This window comes from Crocodylus siamensis, chromosome 1, assembly GCF_052110815.1.
Source record: "Crocodylus siamensis isolate JL-2025a chromosome 1, ASM5211081v1, whole genome shotgun sequence".
NCBI classification, from domain to species: Eukaryota; Metazoa; Chordata; order Crocodylia; family Crocodylidae; genus Crocodylus; species Crocodylus siamensis.
In genome coordinates this window covers 420,285,715-420,306,482 of record NC_143395.1, presented here as the reverse complement: position 1 = coordinate 420,306,482, position 20,768 = coordinate 420,285,715, and the positions used below count along the sequence as shown (strand labels likewise).

Here is a 20,768-nt window from a genome sequence, read left to right as displayed (position 1 = left end):
CACAAGCACAGACACATGCACAAACACATGCCTGCATGCATGCACACACACACACCCAGGCACATGCACACAGGCATACCCCCCAAGGCACATGCGTATATGCACACACACACACGCACACAAACACACACATAAACACACACAGACATGCATGCACAGACATGCATGCAGACAGACACACATGCAGGCAGACATGCACACACGTGCACGCACAGGCGTACGTGAATGCACACAGACACCTGCAAGCACGCACACGAACCCGCAGGCAAACACGTGCCCGCAGACACACGCACACGCACGCACGCCCCGGGAGCCGCGGGGAGGGTCGTGCCGCTGCGGTCGGCTCCGCTGTGCTCGCCCCGCCCCCGGCAATACCCCCCCCGCCCCCGGAGTGCCCGGGCTCCCGGCGCCGCCTCCCCCCCCGCCGGGCCCTGCGCACGGGGGGCGGGGGGGCCGGGACTCGCGGGACAGACGGGCCGGCCCGGGGTGTACAGGACGGGGGGGGGCGCCGAGCACCGGTGTTTCCCGTGCGGGGGGGGGCTGCAGGGGGCGCGGGGCGGGGGGGCAGCCCGGCGCAGACACAAGAGTCCCCGCAGTCCCCGCAGACACAACCCCGCTGCCTGTCTGTCTGGCCCGCCCCCCCCGCGCCCCCTGCCCGGCAGAGCCGGTCTCCCCCCGCTCGCCCCCCCACCCCCAGGTTGGCGCGGAGCCGCGCAGCGGGTGCCCGGGCAGGGCGGGGGCACGGGGGGGGGGGCCCTGGGCGCGTCCCCGGCCGTGGCGGAGCCGGGCCCCGCGGGTCTGCGCGCCCCGGGGCTGGGCCGGCGTGGGTGCGGGCAGCCGCTCGGGCCCGCTGCACCCTCGGGTGGGGTCACCCGCCCCCCCGGGGCCAGCTCCTCTCCTCCTCCGGGGCACTCGGGGCTCCGCTTTTCGTCCTGGCGTCTGCTCCCAGCGGTGCCGTGAGTGTGCCGGGGGCGGCTGGAGCAGCAGGTCGGCCCTGTGCGGGGGGGCACGACCCCGATGCCCCGCGGTGGATTTCATTGCAGGGGGAGGGGGAGCAGCTCGCTTTTACCTCTCGGGCATCTTGGGGGGTCCTGGGGAGCTGCTGGGGGGCGCAGGACTGAGCAGGAGCACTGAGACGAGTTGTCTTTGGCACAGGCGGCTCCTGTCCTGGCTGCCTGTAGCTCGACTTTTTATTCCCACTTCATTTTATCCTTTTCCAGCCGCTGAGATTTCCGTGGGAGGTGGGAGCCGCGGTGGCTCTTCTCGGGCGTGGACGTGAGATGCAGCAGTTCCTGCGCCCCCGGTGCGATGGGCTGGGAGACGGAGGCTGGGATGGAGATGGGGCGCCCTGTGCTTGGGGGCCTGCTCCAGCCCATCCCCAGCCACGGGAAGGTAAGAGCCCGGGGGGTCGGGGGCTAAGGCCCCGTCTCGTAGCGCTGCCTGCACTTCACAGCCACGACACGATCGCTCCATAAAACCCCGCTGCTCTGAGGGGTCGCTGCGTCCCCTGCTCCCGGGCTGGGCTGGGGGGGGCCGATCCCTGCCTCCTTCCTGGCCGTGCGTCGGGGGAGCGGCGCCTGTCAGCCGCCGTGTGTCCTTATTCACCGTGCACCTGACGGCTCGCAGCGCCTGGGTTGTCGCAGGACAGCACCTCCTCTCTCCGCAGCCCCTTTGTGCGGGTGTCCAAATGCCCCCGCCCTTCTCTTCCGCAAGCGGGTTTCTCTAAACCCGGGTTTCTCCTCCCCCCGCCTCCCTGTGGGCACCGAGGCCTGTCAGGCTCCCACCAGAATAAATGTGCCACGGCAGATGGAGTCGAGGAGACCCCAGGAGTGTACGGGGAGCCGGGGGGTGGGCTGCGAGGACGCGTGCCCTCCGTGTGCCAGGCTGACGGGTGCAGGTAAAGTCTCTGGATCTGCGGATAAAATGTGGATCAGTTGTGTGGGATGAGCCTACGCCGTACTCTGGCTTGTCCTTTGTAGACAGGTTAGGCTGGAGTAAATGGCAATTGCCTCTTCCAGGATCCGTATTGAAATGCAAAGTGCCCCACCACATCCTTCCTGTGAGCTTTCAAGTACGGTGTTGCTCAGTTTATCCACGGCAGCCAAATGTATTTCTTTTCTTGTCTTGTCTTTTCCCAGGCTGGGAGGTGTTTGGTGCCTGGCCTGGTAAAAATCACCCAGAAGCAGTGCAGGGCTTCAGCAGCGATGCCCTGAAACCACGGCGAGCAGCGTGAGAAGGGCGCACCACGGCGCTCGCTGCAGAGGCCTGCGCCGCTCTCCTGCGCCAGGGCGAGCCGCCGCTCTCCAAAGAGGCTCCTGCCGGGAGGGATTCAGTAGCGAAGATTCACTAAGCGTGGGGCCAGATAACGAGGGACCCTCATCTAAATGCACCCAGCAGTGAGGGATGTCGGCTACACCACGAATAATAAATGTTATCGATCTGAGCCTTCAAGAGGCCGACTCAGAACCACTGTCCCCGCACACTCACCGTGTGTTTAATTGGTGCAGGGCTCTTTTCCACCCCCCAGAAGGGCTGAGAAATGATGGTTGAAGGGGAAACTGGTTTTAGGACCTGAGGAATTTACTGGTGGAGGTGGGTGTGTGCGGGTCTGGATAGGAGCCTGGTTTAATGATTGGCACTGGATGTGGGCGACCGGTTTTATTAGGGCTGTATAGATAAAGATTTTGGGGCCGAAACCGATGGCAGATACCAAAGCGGGCAATACGGATCTGCTGCCTGGTCTGCAGCCCGGCAGCTTGGACCGCAGCATCTGGCTGGTCAGTGTTGGGGGAAGGTGTCTGGGGGCAGATCAAGGGAGGGGGGAGTAGGGCAGGGGCAGGGGGCAGGGGCAGGGGCGGGGCAGGCGCTGCCCAGCCAGGGCAGGACAGGGTGCGGCTCGTCCACAGGGCACAGGGGAGGGGGGCGGCTTCTGTGCTGTATGCACCCCCGGGGGAGGGGCTGGGGGTATGTACCCCCCCAGATCTGTGCATGGGGCGAGGGCAGGCTGGGGGCAGAGCCGGGGGCTGTGTCAGCCTTTCTCTGGTGGGGGGCTGGGGTGGGGCTGTGCTTGGGGCAGGTGCTGGTAGCACCGGGCAGGGGTGTATGGATGGGGCTGCAGCCACCCGAAATCTGCCGTAGCCTCCTTCTACCCCACCCCCCCCACAGCGCTGCTACCCGTCCCACCCCCTCCTACTCTGAGCCAGCCCGGGCCCAGCCCCTGCCCCCAGGAAGAGACCAGCACAGCCCCCAGCCTGCCCCGCCCCGTGTACAGATTCGGGGCACATGCCCCCCCCATGCGTCTCCCGGGGGTGCGTACCTCCCCCTCGCGCCCCCCGGATGAGGCACTCGCGGCTCCGTTCTGTGCTGCACTGTGCCCCACCTGGGCAGCGCCTCCCCCAGCCCTGCTCCTGCCCCAGCCCTGGTCCCCCCCTCACGCTGGGGGCCTCGATCTGCTCCCCCCAGCACACCCGTTCCTCACCCCGTGCGGGTTACAGAAGAGACCGAGTCCTGCACCGTGCTCCCTACGAGCAAACCCAGCGTGCCCTGCTGTGATCTGATGCCACGAATCCCGTCTGGGGGAAGGCGTAGCCGCTCGTGTCGCTGCTCCTCTGCAAAGATGTCAGAGATTTCAAACCTCCAGCAATATTTCTGCACGGACAACCAGGGTCTTTCAGCTGACCACACCTTTGTGGCACATGTAAAGGCCGTTTCCTTCAGCCAGGAAGGTGATGATGAGCATCCTGTTTAATTAAGTTTCCAGCCATCAGCAGAGTTTCCTTGTGCCTGAAGAAGGGTGTTTGTGCCTCAGTGCTGGCAATGAACAATTTTTCCAGCTATTTAGTTGGTGTAAAAGGAGATATCACATCTGCCCAAGGAACCGGGCCTGCCCACGTCCTCAGCCCAACACGGCTGCAGCCAACCCCCCTCTCCAGCCGTGGTGCTCAGGAGAAAAGCTGCCGGAGGAGAGAAGTCAGAGCAGCCCCGCGGGGCCATGACTCGGTCGGGGGTCAGCCGTGGGGCAGATGAGGGCTCTGGGTTGCACATGGAGATGAGGACCGATTTGATTGCTTCTGTTCGGGGCAATCTGAATTTATTCTAGCAGCTCAATCGTTTGCCGTCGCGCTGGCTGCGCGGCTGTTACTGCCGAACTTTCCTGGCGCCGACGCCTTCCGGAGCCGAAGCGGAGGAAGGGCTTGCTAGCAATGAGGGGGATTAAACACGGGCACAGAGAGGTTGTGAAGTCTGTCTGGGGAGGGGTCGCCGTGGAGGTCACACAGACATTTGTGGGGCATGGCTCCCACTGGCCTGATCCTGCCCTGAGCAGGAGATAGACGAACTGACCTCCCGCGTCCTTTTTAGCCTCTTTTTCCTACAAGTCTGTGACTAGCTCCAAGTTCGTAGCTGCCCTGTGCATGCATCGGTGTGTTGACTCTGAATCCTAACGAGGGCGGCTCATATCAAGGTGGTTAACTGGTTGACCCTTGATCTTACTAGCAGACGTGCCAAACCAGCCGGCTTCTCCCTCAGTCCGGAGTTGGCTTTTCCAGGCATCCCGGGTGTTTCACTCCAGCGCTCTCCCAGACATGTCTGCAATGCAGCTGTGTCCTCCATGCACAATTTGGCAGCTCTTTCTAAATCAGTAATTATGAGGCACTGTATAATTTCCTTTTATATATCTAATTAAAGCACACAATGGATGCTGCACACAGAGGAACAACTACAAAACACACTTTTTTGTTGCCATGTTCACATTTGAAGCCGTTCCTGGCAGCTTTGCTCCAGACCCTGGATTTGGTCATGTCAGGATTCAAGAATAGACACTCTCTGTTCGAAGACGATGCCTTCCCCCACTCTGTGCACCAAATGGGGAAGTCTGCCCAAGTTTTGTTTTGTTTTTTTATCATTTCACATGTGTTTTCTCAACTGCAGGTGGTTACCGTAGTCCATGTTGACTCTTCTGTGGGGTCTGTGCCAGGGAAATGCCTAATCGTGGACCACTGCAGACAGAAAAGATCTGCTCGTTGTCGGTCTCGTCTGATCTCAATGCAGTCGTGCTCCACATACGAGTGGAACACCTGTACGCTGTTATATTCTCATGTCAGGTCTTCTTTCAAGTGGTCTGAACTTTAAAACAAAAAAACAATCCCACCCTGTGCCCTCCTAGGAGTTGTTGTGGCAATATTTTGTGTGGCAAAAGGGAAATTTTGGGGCAAGAATTTCAAAGAGTGGTGTTCAAATGAGCCTGGCCTTTGCAGAGCACACTCCCTTTAATGTTGCTCTTCCTGTCTTTATTTCTAACCCCGTGCTCATTTTAATTTATCTACTGCCCTTCTCTTTAATCACGCTCTTTCCCATTCTCCTTACAGAACAAGCAAGAGCAACAAATCCAGTTTAAAAGTATTGGTGTGTAACGTACGAGCAATGATACACACCTCCTCCTCCTCCCCTCCACGCCTGCCTTGTCTTTTTTGGCAGAAAGCTCCTGGGGGCTTTCCCCTGCATCCAGACAGCTCCGAGGTTCAGAGCTGTGTGCTGAGAGGTGTCTTCAGGCTACTGGAAACCGTGGCCATGAGAAGCAGACCTATTTGACTGTCCCTTGAGAGATTTAAGTTTTACACTGAGCACTTAGCTGCATTTTACCAGTCTTCCAAATATGACTCTAATTCCAATGATTTATTTTTTCCAAATGTAAAGTGTAGGCAGTGAATGATGCCAGGAAGGGAGCTTACATTGTGTACGTGGAGAATAAAAATTAAGATTTCTAATGGAAAGTCAGTCCCCAGCACCATAGTCAGGTATAGAAAATCCAGAGCTCTAATGACATTCTCCACAGCTGTTAGGTTAAATCTCAGTATAGTAGCTGAGAGCACAGGGTTAATTACTTTTGTTTTAATTTTAAGTTAGACGTAGGCATTGCTAACGTCCCTCCTGGCGTGGCTAGTAATGCTGGTGGAGAAGGGAGCGCGGTGTCTCTGCTCTCAACCGTTCAAAAGTGGGGGCTGTTCATTGTCGCAGGGAGAGCGGATGGGGACAAGGTCTCATGTTGCTGGAAATGAGCCCAAATCCTCGAGATGCCTTGGAGTACGGGGACCAAGTTCAAGTGACCAGATTCAAGACAAACATAGCCACGGAGCAGTAGATCTCTTCAGACGTGACATTAAGGTTTAGCTTCTCTCCACTGGCAAACACTGGGAGTCGATTTGGTTCATTCTCTTCTAACAATCGATTTTAAATGCATGTGCTAGTGATGGGCTTCTGGAGAGGGAGAGCTGTTGTCCTCCCAATGCCTGGTCCAATGCTTGCGGCATTACATGAGTTCGGTTGCTGCACAGAGGTCTCTTAGGAAAGCGGTGGCCCCATCCAGATGCACACGCTTTAGTCTTTGCACCACAAACCCACTTCTTATCTCCCCCAAGTATCCTGCTCTCGGTATTGTCTGTGATTACAAATTCAACGTCTGCATTGGCAGTTCATACAAACCGCTCATTTGTCTTTGTTGCAACCCCTTGCCCTTGATCAAGAGCTGGGTGTGTCTTTCTCTGAATGTCTATAGGATCTGAGACAAAAACAAAACCCCTCCTGAAGTGATAAGAAAGCTGGATGAGGGATTTGGAAAAGAAACACAGAAATACTCTTCATTGATTGATTCTGTATTTCCGAAGCAGGGTAAAACCTTCCTGTCTGGGGACACAACGCTCGGCCGCTGTGTTGCACAGTGGGTTGTTTTACGTTCCCTGTTGAAGTCTGGGCACCGACCCCAAGGGCAGGAGGGGAAAAAATCGTAGCGGCCGCACTGTCAGGAGCACCGCTGGGGATGCTGTTCTCCCCTCTCTGCTGCCCCCCACCCCCGGCATCCTGTACCCTGGGCACTCAGACACAGTGTCACGTGTGCTGGGCCTGGGCCGCTTGTGCCGTCCCACCCACATGAGGCCCGTGGTGCGTGGCCCTGGACTCGCACACCAGAAAGCTTGAGCACCGCCAGACTCGCTGAATCCCAGATGCACCAGCTTTCCGGAGCAAGCGCTCAGCTCATCAGAGGGTACGAAATGATGTGCAGAGAGCAGGTGTGCAATGCAGAGGTGTTTATTTTAAATATAAAAGGGAATGGAGGGGGGGAGAGGAAAGGGGGACAGCGCTGAGGGAGGCGAACACAGTAACCAGGTAAACCCCCGAGGGATGCAGGGATGTGGAAGTGACGGATGAGAGTTTGGAGCCGGTCCCTCCCCCGGGGTGCTGTGAATGGGGGCTTGGGAGACGACCCCTGGGCCAGGGCAGCAGCAGGGTCCAGGCGGGAGCAGCTCCTGTGATGGAGACCCCAGCCCCCCCCACCCCGGGGGCACCGAGGGGCCGGCTGTCGGGCACGGCGGGGGGGACAGTCTGTGCCGCGGGTCGTGGCAGGGACAGGGATTGGCTCAGGGCTGGGCTGGGGCCGGGCACAGGGTCAGGGGAGCCGCGTTGGTGCCCCCAGCATTGACACCAGGACTGAAGTAAGGGCGCAGGGTCCCGGAGAAGGAGTCAGTGAAAGTGAAGAGATGGGACCTGTCGGTCATGTTGTAAAATGAGACCTCGCCCCCCTCGTAGTCCAGGAAAACCCCCACCCGCCTGGGCCGCACGCTCACGGGGAGGGGGGTCGGGGGGGAGGTGAGGGCCTTGTATCCCCCATCCCGCAGCCACACGGCCCAGTATCCATTGCGTGGTGTCCGTGTGACCCACCCCTTCCTGGGCTCAGACTCCCTGCACATGCCCAGGGTCCAGCGCGTCTTGTCTCCCACCTCCACCTCCCAGTAGCGCCTCCCGCCCCCGAACCCCTCCGCGCCCAGGACACAGGGACAAGTGTCAAATCTCTCGGGGGTGTCGGGCACATCCCGTCGGGCATCTCCAAGTCTCACACATTTCCGATCCTCAGACAGGACGAGTTCGGGATGAGCCGTCCCTGGGTCCAGAGTGACGTCCGCTGGGGAGAGAGTCGCGGCTCAGGGCGGGGGCAGGCGGGTCCCAAGATCACGGGGAACTCACCGCGTCCCAGGAATCGCGGGTCGGTCCCTGCTGGGAGTCACCATCGTCCCGCGGGGAAATGGGGGACAGGAAATGGGGGGACAGGAAAGCGGGACGTCCCCACCGGCCCCTTCCTCCCCGGGGCATTCCCGGCCTGGGCGCTAGGGCCATGAGTGGGGAGGGACATGGGGTGGGGGCAGGGCATGCCCCAGGAGGGGGAGGGGCATGCAATGATGTCATCCCAGCAGGGCTTTGCCCTGCCCCTCCCCCACACGTAGTGGGGTTGCTCTGCCTGGGGGGCAAGGGGAGTGGGCTCCACCCCATCAGCTGGTGTCCCAGAGGCTAGGGGGAAGGGGGTGGGGGGCCGGCAGGGAGGCTGCAGGGAGGGGGGAGGGGCTGGGGGACAGCAGAGAGCAGAGGGGCCCATTGCAGCCTGCCTGGGGGACGGGGGGCAGGGAGAGCGGAGGGCAGGGCCCGGGGGTCTCTGTGCTCCGGGCCAGGGTCACTCGGTTTGCTGCCGACAGCAGGGGGGTGCCTGCCCCCCACCCCAGGCTGGGCTGCTCTGCCCCGGGGGACCCCCATGTCCCCAGCCTGTGGGCACAGCACTGCAGCCAGGGGAGCCCACAGCCAGCACCTCCCCAGAGCCAGCCCAGGGCAGGGCCGTGCATGGGGCTGGGCGCAGGGGTGGGGAGGGAAGGGGAAGGGCGGGGGGGGCACTGACGGGGCACTAAGCACCGGAGAACAGGGCCCATTGCTGGTGAGTCTGGGGCAGTCGAGCGGGGAGGGGGCATTTCCCCACTGACTGCCCCAAACCTCTGGGCTCAGCTCACAAGAGACATGTCCCAGGCCCCCCGCCATGTGTCTGCTCTAGGGATCTCCGCCGGAGGACTTGCACTGGGACAGGGACAAGCCGTCTACATGGGCCCTGGGACACTGCTGGCACCGGGGCCGTCTGCCCCCAGAGTACTGCCCAATCCCAGGCCCGGGGGCCCAGTTGCCGCACTGGCCCCCTCCGTTGTGCCAGAAGCTGCACGTCCAGATGCAGTTTCCAAACACACGGGAGTGACCTGGGAGCAGAAATCCCAATGGCTCCCAACAGGACCGGGGCTCCGAGGCCACGTGGGGCCGGTGGAAATGCAGCCCTGGGAACAACAGGAGACTCCTGCAGTGCTTGTGCAGGGGGGCTGGGGAGGACGAGCAGCCTGGGACGGGGTCTGCTCAGAGCACCGGTGTGAACGGACCTGCCCCTCCTCTGTGACCCGCTGTGACATTTGCCCACAGGAGGACATCGGCCCCTGCGCCCATCCAGCACCCCCACTGAAAACAGAGACAGCTCCAGCCCCACTTCTCCTCCCAGAGGGATTTGTCCCCTGTTGTGAGCTGCACAACTCCCCTCCAGCCATGCCCAGCCCCCCCGGCATATACAGTGCTGGCAGGGACTGGGTCACAGCCCCAGGGACCATTTGTGCTCTCCACCCCCCGGCCCCGCAGCCCCTGCTCACTCAACAACCAGCTGGGATCAGGGCAGGGCTGGGGGATCCCTGCAGGGTGGAAGATCTTGCACCCTGGTCTGGGTGCAGCCTGGCCCAGTGCGGGCCCTCCCCATGGTCAGTCTGGTCCAGGCTCCTCTGACCCTCAAGGGATGGTGACAGGCTGGGCTTGTGCATGCAAGGCGCCCCCCTTGGGAGGGAGGGCAAGGTCCAATGGGTGCAAGCTAGTTGAGAAAACCTTAGGAGAGACATAAGGAAAAAAATTTTTTCCGCGTGGGTAGCTAGAGTCTCAAGCACACTTCCAGCAGAGGCAGTACAGTGGCCTTCCCTGGAGGTGTTCAAGAGGAGGCTGGACCAGCACATCGTGGATCTCAGTTAAGCCCCATTGCCTCCTCCCCATGGCAGGGGACTGGACTTGGTGATCTTACCGGTCCCTCCCGGTCCTTCTTCCTATAACTGTGATTGTGTGCGTGTGAGGAGGGGGACATGCTGGGTTTCATTGCAGAGCCTCTCCCATTCATGAAAGACAGCCCAGCTGAGCTCAGCTGCACCTGGGGCAAGTCCCAGGTCACCTCGAAGCAGCACCTCCTCCATGGGTCTGGACAGCTCCAGCCTGACCTCCCCTCCCCAGTGTCCCCCGGGGCGGGAGGTCTGTGCACACCTCATCCTACCTCCCCGTGAACCCAGAGCTTGGCCCAGAGCCCCCAGGAGTGCCTCCACTGTCCCCTGTCCCCACTCTCAGGAAGCAATGCTCCAGGGGCATGTCCAGGCAGGGCTGGGGGGTCCCTGTGGGGCTGCAGCTCTTACACACCACTAGGGATGCAGACTGGCCCAGGACAGGCCCCCCCACACTCAGGCTGACTCCAGGCTCATCTGAGCCACATGGGGAAGGTGACAGCTCTGGGCAAGGTGAGTGAGACTCCCCAGATTTCCCTGCCAAGCCCGCACCACTCAGGAAAGCCTCAGGCCCCCTCCACAGCACAGACTGAGCTGGGTCATCAAAGCCTCTTGAAGGACAGATGCATTGACCCTCCCCGGTGAAACCAGCTGCCTCAGGGAAGGGACCATTCTGCCCTGCTTTTGAGCTAGAGCTGACATGACAGACACGGGGACTGAAGGCCTGAGTAAGAGATGCCCGGGCCAGGAGAGAAGTTTCCCTAGGATCTGCATTCAAAGGAAGTGGCAGGGCAGGGACTGAGCTGCATCCAGGGCAGGGAGTGGGTGGAGGGACAGAAAGCCCCAAATTGCCGGGAGTAGCAAGCAGCAGGTAGGGACGGGCCGGCCATGGGGCTGGAAGAGGAAGCCCAGAGCATCATGCTGTAGGGGCCGAACATCGCTGGAAAGGAGCTGGGAATGGGGAGCACGGAAAAACCTCTTGCTGCCTCATCTGCCTGCACTCGGGGCCTGTGCACAGCCCTGGGAATGGGCAGGATGGCCCCAAGGGGATCCCGGGGGTGGTGCTCAGCTCCCTTTGGTACTGCAGGCTGCACCACACTGCAGGGCCCAGGGGCTGAAGCCTGCTGGACACTGTGGGACCTTCCCCATTGCATGCAGAGACCCAGATTTCCCTTCAGCCCTTCCCTTGAGTTCAGATGAACCCAGAGATTTAACCAGGACACGGTGTGGCAGCCCTTGGGACTGGGGCACACGGAAGAGGATAATCTCAGCGCACAGGCAGTTGGCTGCCCAGCCCTGATCCTGACAGTACCTCCTCCCTCCCGCAGCAGGAACAGGGATCCACCTGTCTGACCATTTCCCTGTTTCCTGCATCGCCTGTCCCCACTGGAGTGACCCAGCCGTGCCCTGCATGGAAATTACAACAGGATCTTTCCCCCTGCAGATCCAGAGACCCTCGGACATGGGCTGAGGAGACGGCTGCAGGACTGCGGAGGCTGTCTGCCAACACGGCAGTCACATCCCCCTGTGCTGTGTGTGCTACATCCCCAGTGCGCCCAGCACGGCTCTCGCTGCTGCCGATGACGCTGCCATGTGCTGCGGTGTACCTCTGAATTTCCTTAGCATTTCCATCATGCCTGGGATGCTGCACGGGGTCTTCACTGCTGTAGAAACAGCTTTTGCTTCCTGAAACTTCACATTCTTGCTCCTAAGAGGAACATATCCCCCATCATCGCTCAGCCCCGCTCTTCCACATCGATATTCCTGCCACAGCCCACGCAGGAATCTCCTGGGAGGGGGAAGGGGAAGATACCGCACCTGTCCAAGGTCCTTTTCACATCCTAGAAAGGGAAACATGAGGGTAATAGTGATTATTTCCTTGCTGGGTGAAAACATCTGGGCCAAAGTTCAGTGAGTTTATGATTTGTCTGTTCGATGGGCATCCACTCTTTCACTGTCTGAAAATCCCTAAGTCTGCCTCTGCCTGGTGCACTTGGATGCAGCCAAGGGGCGATGAACCATTTCTTTGCTGTCACCTCTGTCTCAGCATTACACTGCTCTGAACATTTGCACGGCTACCTCCAGATGTGCTTTCCTGTCCATTTTGGCTGCTGACAGAAATGATGAAAAAAAACCCCCAAACCCTGGGCTTTACTGGAAGAGGCAGCATGTTAGTTTGACCTCGCTCCGCCGCATCTGTATAGATCATGCACTTCAGCAAGGCTTTTTGGTGCTTTAATATAAAGCAGATTCAAGCAACTGTTAGACATAAGCTCCAGAAAAGCCCCAGTGAAGCGCCCAGTCTACGACGACATTGGGAATCCAGGTCCAACTGATGTGACGCCGCATCCGGGGACGCGCTGGGTTCAGTGCGGGGACACACTGGATGTACAGTACAGCCCTTTTTATGCTCATGTCTGTAGAAGCCTTCATGACTAATAACCTGGCACTTCTCCCAAATCAGAATTTCCTCCCAGCACAAACTGGTAGATCTCCAGACTGATGGAAAGTCTCACCTGAGTCTTGGCCCAGTCTCCACCAGGTCTGGGGGCCAGGCCGAGGGCTGCTTTGTGCCAGGCGGCAGCAGCATTGGGGGCCGGATCAGCAGCGCACGCTCACCTTCAGCAGCTCAGCAGGGGTCTGCCGGCTCTTCTCCTCTATCTCCGAGATCAGCTTGCACAGGGAGGCGCTTTGCCGGGAGAGCTGGGCTACGTTGGCCTCCAGGCTCCGCAGCGTCTCCCTCTCCTCCTCCTCCAGGCTCTGCAGGAGCCGCTGCTCCTCGCTCACAAAGCGACGCAGCTTCTCGCACTCAGACTGGATGCTCTCTCTCCGTCGCTTTACCTTGTTCTTCCAGGACAAGCAGCAAAAACAAGTGTGAGCTGCCATCTGCACTTCCAGCTTTGCATTGGCAGAAGGAAGGCATGAACTCAGGGTGTGCAGCCCTTTGTCAGTAGCTATACTGTCACCACATATATGATACACACATTACATATACTGATGCACTCTCTAGAGAAAGGATCACACAATACTTTCACGCCATAGCAAAAGGGCTGCTATCCAAAGCAAAGATTTAGGATCTGGGGCCTCTGTAAAGGCTCTGGAGCTTGCAGCAAAACCCAGGGGGCCACGGGTCATCTCTGGCTGATCTGTTGATGTCAGTGCTTTTGTGCCAGGCCTGGGGCTGTCCCTGGGGCGAGACATGCAGGAGGTGCGTCATGCAAAGCACTTGGAGCCTGTGTTGGCAAAGGGAGATGGGTGGGAAGGACCCCAAGAGAGCCCCCTTCACCAACAGGAGCTCTCTACATAGGAGACAGGCTCCTCTGCCAGGGGCTTTTCCCTTCCAGGGTGGGGAAAGTGGAAGATCCTAAAATGACAGCCCAAGAACCAGGAAAAGCACAGAAGAGACACGTGAGGAAGGGGCTGCAGGGTGGAAGAAGGAGCCCGCACCAGTCCCACAAACATGAACTCTCCCCGGTGAGAGCTGCCCGGGCCGGGGAGCCTTGAAGCCCCTGTGCACGGGCCCAGGGCAGGGGAACACGCACTGCCTCCCCTTGGCCCTGGGGTGGGGAACAGCCAACTCCAGAGCCCCTTTCCCTTCATGCGGGGGCACCGGGGGTGAGAGAGCACAGGGCTCCCCTTCCCCGCCGGGCAGGGTAATGCCGAGTGCCCAGCCTGCCCTGCCCCCGGGCCCCGCAGGAAGGGCTCTGCACCACTCCTCCTCTGCCTCAGCGATGCCCATCCTGATACGAGGCTTTTAGACTTCAGAGAGCTGCTAGAGGAATCTCACAGAAACCGAAACACTGATGTGATGGAAATCCTGCTGCGGTGCCACAGCCCTGGGACAGCTGGGACAGGCACAGACATGGGCCTCGGGGTGTGCAGAGAGTGCAGCAGCTCTGGGAGCAAACATGGCTCTAGCTTGCAAAGTGTGGCCCATTTTATGGGAGGTCAAGTATGTCGTGCAGGCGAAGAGCAGTGGCTCGGTCCCACCCCTGGGAGAGTGGCAAGGAAGGGGTTAAGCTGCCAGCACCTCAGCCCAGTCTGGTCCCAGCTCTCCCCCAGACCGCAGCATCCCCCGATGTCGAGGGAGAGCTCCCTCCATGACACACAGTCCCGCGGGGCAAATCTTGCAGCTCCCCCACCCCTCACCGCCAGCTCTGCCACGGGAACGAGCTCTCGAGGAGCACAGACTGGCACCTGCCTCCCACGCCGTGGTGGTGTCCTTCTCCGTGGCCTCCATCGCCAGGGCTCTCTCCAGCCCCTTCCTCAGAGGATGCAGGGCCCGCCGGAGCTGCACCTGGCAGGAGAAGCATCAGGTCCTTATTCCTGACCCTGACACGTGTCGGGACAAGGAGGGCTTGATACAGGATCAGTAAATGTGCAGGGAAAGCAAGCGGCAGAAGCAGGCGTGTGGGGGGCTTCCTGGCCAGCCCCCTCCCCGCTCCTCTCGACCCCTCGTTGCAGGCGCTGGCTCAGGGGCGCTGGCACCGGGTACAAGCAGCAGCTGAAACTGCTGTGAGGGGAGCAGTCACCTCAGGGTTGCTCTGCAGACACGCTTCATGAGCAGGCAAAAAACCTGCTGTTTTTTAGCAGCAAGAAAATGGGGCAACATCTCCCTCCAGCACCAGCAAAGTCCAGCTGCTGCCCCTCGGCAGAAGTGCATTTCCCAGAATGTGGGGCAGGAAGCCTTTGTTTCTCCCCAAAATCTCTGTGCTGTGCCCAGCCCCTGTGACAGAGCTGGCTCCCATCCCTGTGCACGAAACATTGGCAGGGCAGGGTGCGAGGGCAGACCTACTCAGAAAGCCCAGTGGGGCTGCGTGGGCACCGGAGCACCCAGAAAAACAGTCCATGCGCTGTCGGGGACAAAGGAGCAGGTTCCCTGTTGCACACAGTCATATGTGGAGGCAGCCAGGTCTTAAAGGTCCCCGAGAGCTCCAGCGGGCTCAGAAACAAGGACCCGGCACAGAACCCCCGGCGAGAAGAACGCACGGCTGGTTTTGGAAATGCTGTGCCCTGCACGTGGAGATGCAGAGCACAAAACTACAGAAAAAGAGCAGGACAATTAATGTAATTAGTATGAAGGATGACGACTTATATATTCAGGAATAACTGACTGATCTTTGGGGCACCAAGGGAGGCTGGTGAGTTCATTGAGGATGAAGCGCTCAACTACGGATTGGGCAGGACTGTGGAATTCATGGATATTAATTCATTTTGGGGGGAATCAAGGGAGGCTGGTGACTAATCATGAATTAATCTCCTGTGGATTAAGTGAAGCAGGGGGATTTGGTGACAACCACTTGATCTTCTCTTGTACCCCCACAGTCCTTCACTTGCTTTGACCTGCAGCATCCCACCCAACACCCCATTCCCCCTCCCTCCCCCCCGCAGGCTCTTCTTAGGCCAAAACACAGCAGTTGAGACACCTGGGACTGGTCAGTTAATTCAAGCAGTGAGTGCTGGCATGTAGTCTAGGGGACTGTAGTCCAGAGATTTTTTTCTGGGAAAGGGAGAGAAAAGCATTCCTAACTCTGGAGTAATGTGGATTTGGAGGCTCTGGCACCCATGCTCTATGATCAGCCAAAACCTTTCCTGAAGGACAATCCCGGGGCATGGAGACTGATTCCTTAAAGCTCAGCACTCCTGCAGCCATTCAGCATGAATCTGGGCCCATTGGCAACACCTCCCAACTCAGTGTCAACCACAGACTTTCTGAGCCCGGTTCCAGTCCAGCAACAAACTCACAGACAGGATTGTTGAACAGGATCGGGCCCCTGCCCTGCACACCCCCGGGCCCTCCCGGCGCCTCCTGCTCCAGACACATGGCTCCCACCTACACGGACCGTGCTGCCGTCTCCCTCTGAGACAGCTCCTGAACTGCCGCACAGTGCAGCCATGACCCCTGTCCCCTCCAGTCTGGCCAGTTATATCCCATAAGACTCTATGAAACACTTCATTTAATCTAGAAAATGACCATACTTTTTCACATACAACACAGCCTTTCCCCTCCAAACCAGCTGCTGGGAATCGTAGTGTGCATTACATGTGAGAAATATGGTGAGAAGAGTTTCTACTGAGCAGAAGTGAAAGTCAGATCTCACTGGAGCAGAAGAGGGAGCAGTTTCTGCTCCCAGGCTGCTGCTCCTCTGTTACTTGCTACAGGAAAAGCTCTTTTATCTTTATTCTGCCTTTGAAACCCAAGTTGTGTCATATTCTGAGCTGCATTGTATGGAGAAAATACTATTGGCCCTCTGCGTTGCCCTGTTCAGTTTGTTCTGGGGGCTGAGCTGAGTTCAAAGGCCAGGGACTGCCCACCCTGGGCCAGGGATCCCAGGGGCTGGGACACACGGCAAGACAGGGCCAAGGGGCCCAGAGATGTGACACAAAGAGGGCTGAGACCAAGAAAGTTGTGGGGCTCAGCACAGGATGTGCCCTGAGGGCAGCTATGACACCCTGTAGTAACCACCTTAGACCAGCCCTGTTAGCTAACTTTGCTAGGCTTGCTAAGGTGGTCTTAGCTTTTCTTTCCCTCCTGTAGGAAGGAAGCACCCCGAAATCCCACAGTAGGTTAAGCAACCCCAAGGTCTGCAGGGTCTGTGTACCCTGGGTGGCACGGAGCCCTACCAAACACCCAAGTCCAGGTGGTAGCAGCAGTTACCCCAGGCTTGTGACTGGGCTCCAGGAGAAGAGGGTTGACTGGACTTAGGTGCCGCAGGGGAGACACTCAGAGCATGGTTTTCGGCCAGGAGCAGAGAGGTGGGAGGGTCAGCACAGGAGCAACCCAGACTGGCCCGCCGCCGTTAACTAATTTTATCTCTTGGCACAAATCAGTTCTCAATTCTGTCAGCGAAGCAGAGCTCAATCACTCAAGTCTGTGCTGCACAACAACTGGCAAGTACCCTCCCTTGCAGACACTTCAGCTTGGGACTTCAGATGCTGCCCGGTACATGGCAGGCATCCTCTGTGCAAGCCACAAGCCCAGAGGCCTCGGAGCCCAGATGCCCACTAATTTCACTCCACCAAAAGGCTGAAGGAGCAAGCTAAAGGGAAGCCCAAGAGCTGTACCCTATGAACGTAATAAGTTTTGTGGCCAAGATCCTGCATCGGGAGGCATTTGCAGACTCTCTCAGGGGTCAGCTTGCCTGCAGCGCAAGCAGTAGACCTTCAACTCAACTGCTATAAGTCATTCAAGACTGAGGAGAGGGCGATTGCCCTTCCTGGTAAGTGCAACCACCTGAGCCAAAACCAATCATGGTATCTCTCCTGCCAGTGAGTTTTTTCTGTTGGTTTGTTTAAAGCCATTTTTCACGTTCCACGCCAAATCAGCCAAATCAAGTCGAAATCCATGAGTCAGCCCTGAACCATACGTGGCCCTACAATGGGCACACGTCCTCCACCCCGACCAGGGGCCAGAGGTATTTCCAAAGTCTTCAGACAGGCAGCCTATGTGCAGGTGCAAGCCGGGAGGCTTGGGGTTTGGATGCCCCCAAGTTTCGCCTGCCCTCGGCCATATGGGTGCAGAAGCAAGTTAGGGAGGAGCCTCCCATTTCCATAAAGTGGGCTTTGAGCCCCAACACCCCGACAGGTACTAAGCCACGGCAGGAGAACAGACATCCCCAGGGACACTTAAGGAAAACTGCATGCTTGGACCCAAACACACGGTGCTGCCCCTGCCAGGTAAGTGTGTGTCTGTGCAAAGGGCTCTCTCGGGTCAGTGGTGTCACCTACCTGGTAATCCTTGGCAGCCTCCTGGATGGGGAGCACTGGGTGACTGCGGTGAGCCTGGGACTCCCTGCAGATCACACAGATGGCTTCCCCGTCCTCCTCACAGAAGAGCTTGAGCTTCTCCTCGTGCTCCACACACTGATTCTCCATCTTCTCCTTTCCTGGCTTCAGACTCTGCTCTTTAATCTTCTCCACCAGGTTTTTGAGCTGCGTGTTGAGCCGGGAGCTCCCAACCTGGAACTCTGCTCTGCAGCTGGGACAGGGGACGGCGTCGCCTGAGCCACGGGCACGGTCCTCACAGTACTGGGTGATGCAGGCTCGGCAGAAGTTGTGCCCACACCCGATGGTCACCGGCTCCTGCAGGAGGTCCAGGCAGATGGCGCAGGCGGCCTCTTCATCCATGCCCTGTCCTGGAGGGTCTGAGGCTGCACGGCCCCGGCTTCTGCTGATCGCTCTTGCTGCTCCTTGCAGGCTGGACCCATCCTGGGCGGTGCCTCCCTGAGCGCAGCAGCTCATTTCCTGCAGGTCAGCTTCTAACAAGAGAGAGGAGGGGCCGAGGGGCCGAGGGGCCAAAGGGAAAGTAAATGGAAGAATTAACCTGAGTGGAGAGGAAGGAGGGGTGAGGGCAAGGGAGCAATAGGAGCAGGGAGGAGGACGGCTGGGGAGACAGGGCGTTCACAGGCAAGGGGGCAGAGATGAGAAACCCCCCGACTCACAAACACGTAGGAAACAGTGCACCCAGCAGTGCGCTCTCAGCATGCCTTTACCAGGGTGCAGGACTTTAAAAATGTCAGTTCATTTTGGAGGGCAATGCCTAGGACTAACAAGGGCAGAGGATGATCACAGGTTCTCATCAGGCCTGTGGCAGAGGGAGCTGCTGAAACACCAGAGTCCCTTGGAGCCATCGTGACACTAACGGGGTCCATCAGCCTTCCCAGGCGTTACAGAGAGCTGGGTCCAGCACCCAGACAAGGGAATTGAGCCCAGACCTCGAGCCACTGGGCAGGAACCAGCCTGTCACAGGGCTGTCCCCTTCATTTCTCCCCTGTCAACCCCTGCATAACTGTCCTCACCTTATGGGACTTCTGCCAGCTGTGATGCCCCTGACCTGAAGGCATTTGCTATCACCCTGGGTGCACCCCAGCTCTGTGGAAGTGGGGCTAGCTGATAGCCCCTACAAGCAGGAGCAGGGCTTAGCAATCCCAGCACGGGTGCCAGTGTGCGGCACATTCTGGCATTTTGCTTGGCGCACGTGCCTCAGGTCAGACAGCAGGGAAAGGGCTGGGTCTGCGCTGGCACAACAAGGATTAAGCCCATGACGACTCCTCTGCCACCTGCCCCTGGCACACCAACCTCTTACAAGCTGAGGTTGTGGATGTTTCTGGCACTCTGGCCAAAAAACATAGATTCATAGATTCATAGATGCTAGGGTCGGAAGGGACCTCAATAGATCATCGAGTCCGACCCCCTGCATAAGCAGGAAAGAGTGCTGGGCCTACATTACCCCAGCTAGATACACATCCAACCTTCTCTTGAATACCCCCAGGGTAGGGGAGAGCACCACCTCCCTTGGGAGCCCGTTCCAGAGCTTGGCCACTCGAACTGTGAAGAAGTTCCTCCTAATATCTAATCTAAATCTGCTCTCCTCCAGCTTGTGGCCATTATTTCTTGTAACCCCCGGGGGCGCCTTGGTGAATAAATACTCACCAATTCCCTTCTGTGCCCCCCTGACGAACTTATAGGCAGCCACCAGGTCGCCTCTCAACCTTCTCTTGCGGAGGCTGAAAAGGTCCAGTTTCTCTAATCTCTCCTCATAGGGCTTGGCCTGCAGGCCCTTAACCATACGAGTGGCCCTTCTCTGGACCCTCTCCAGGTTATCCGCATCTTTCTTGAAGTGCGGCGCCCAGAATTGCACGCAGTACTCCAGCTGCAGTCTGACCAGCGCCCGATAGAGGGGAAGTATCACCTCCTTGGACTTATTTGTCATGCATCTGCTGATGCACGATAAAGTGCCATTGGCTTTTCTGATGGTTTCATCACACTGCCGACTCATGTTCATCTTGGAGTCTACTAGGACTCCAAGATCCCTTTCCACTTCCGTGCCACCCAGCAGGTCATTTCCTAGGCTGTAGGTGTGCTGGACATTTTTCCTCCCTAGATGCAGCACTTTGCATTTCTCCTTGTTGAACTGCATTCTGTTGTTTTCTGCCCACTTGTCTAACCTGTCCAGGTCTGCTTGCAGCTGCCCCCTGCCCTCCGGCGTGTCCACTTCGCCCCATAGCTTAGTGTCATCTGCAAACTTGGACAGAGTACATTTCACCCCCTCGTCCAAGTCGCTGATGAAGACATTAAAGAGTATCGGTCCAAGCACCGAGCCCTGCGGGACCCCACTGCCCACGCTCTTCCAGGTCGAAACCGACCCATCCACCACAACTCTCTGGGTGTGACCCTCCAGGCAATTCTCCACCCACCGGACTGTGCAGTCATCCAAGTCACAGCCCCTTAACTTGTTCACCAGTATGGGGTGGGATACCGTGTCAAAGGCCTTCCTGAAGTCCAAGTATACGACATCCACCCCTCCTCCTGCGTCGAGGCGTTTTGTGACCTGGTCATAAAAAGAGACTAGATTGGACAGGCACGATCTACCTGCCACGAACCCGTGCTGGTTTCCCCTCAGCATAATTTGTCCTGCCAGGCTCTCACAAATGTGAGCCTTGATGATTTTCTCAAAGATTTTGCCAAGGATGGAGGTGAGACTGACTGGCCTATAGTTACCCGGGTCCTCCTTCCTCCCCTTCTTGAAAATGGGAACCACATTGGCCCTTTTCCAGTCCTCCGGGACTTGACCCGTGCGCCACGAGCGTTGAAATATTGCCGCCAGTGGCTCTGCAATGATGTCGGCCAGTGCCTTCAGTACCCTCGGATGGAGCTCATCCGGGCCTGCCGACTTAAAGGCATCCAGTTCCTCCATTGCTGACCCCTGCGCTAGACAGAGAGCAGCTTTCTGCAGCTGGACAAGCCAGCCACGGGGTCACACCAAGCTCAGGGGTCTCACACCCGCCGTGCACTCGGAGGCAGCAGGTGCCCAGGAAGGAGGAAAGCTTTCGCGGTCCCGTTATTGCAAGGAAAGCTAGAGTGTGAACTCGGTGTCAGGTCCTCCCC

General features: G+C 58.4%; 3 protein-coding genes across 5 annotated transcripts in view; 2 read left to right on the top strand and 1 right to left on the bottom strand.

The window, feature by feature from the left end:
• Positions 1–3,477, top strand: part of LOC149875538 (uncharacterized) — a 246,051-nt gene extending 242,574 nt beyond the window's left edge. Inside the window, exons 1-4 of one of the 3 annotated variants that reach the window (XR_016439694.1) lie at positions 764–987; positions 1,221–1,392; positions 2,139–2,777; positions 3,463–3,477. Coding sequence is in view for 1 of the 3 variants with exons in the window: in XM_090030938.1 (XP_089887064.1) it covers positions 36–956; positions 1,221–1,392; positions 2,139–2,233 (1,188 nt within the window). In the remaining 2 variants the exon portion in view is untranslated. Of the gene's footprint in view, positions 1–6; positions 988–1,220; positions 1,393–2,138; positions 2,778–3,462 lie in introns of those variants that run through there. The other 2 variants (XM_090030938.1, XM_090030939.1) reach the window with 2 other exon arrangements.
• The window catches only part of LOC149875529 (uncharacterized), a 433,980-nt gene that overhangs the window by 160,216 nt on the left and 252,996 nt on the right, over positions 1–20,768 (top strand). The window lies entirely within an intron of this gene.
• LOC149875537 (E3 ubiquitin-protein ligase TRIM39-like) lies at positions 7,108–18,085 on the bottom strand. Its single transcript, XM_090030937.1, has 6 exons — positions 17,610–18,085; positions 14,083–14,178; positions 12,501–12,728; positions 11,700–11,722; positions 11,489–11,589; positions 7,108–7,954 (listed from the first exon to the last, which is right to left on the bottom strand). Exons 1-6 carry the CDS (start codon positions 18,006–18,008, stop codon positions 7,413–7,415), a joined length of 1,389 nt encoding a protein of 462 aa, XP_089887063.1. The 5' UTR covers positions 18,009–18,085; the 3' UTR covers positions 7,108–7,412.

Bases quoted from the DNA above. Each gene is read 5' to 3' on its own strand.
- LOC149875537 (XM_090030937.1), bottom strand. From the start codon at position 18,008: ATGGATGAAGAGGCCGCCTGCGCCATCTGCCTGGACCTCCTGCAGGAG. The intron at 14,179-17,609 runs GTAGGTGACACC...TTCTCCTGCCAG, and splicing joins AGGCTGCCAAGGATTACCAG to GTGCAGCTCCGGCGGGCCCT. The intron at 7,955-11,488 runs GTACACCGCAGC...CTCTCTCCCCAG, and splicing joins AATGCTAAGGAAATTCAGAG to CGGACGTCACTCTGGACCCA.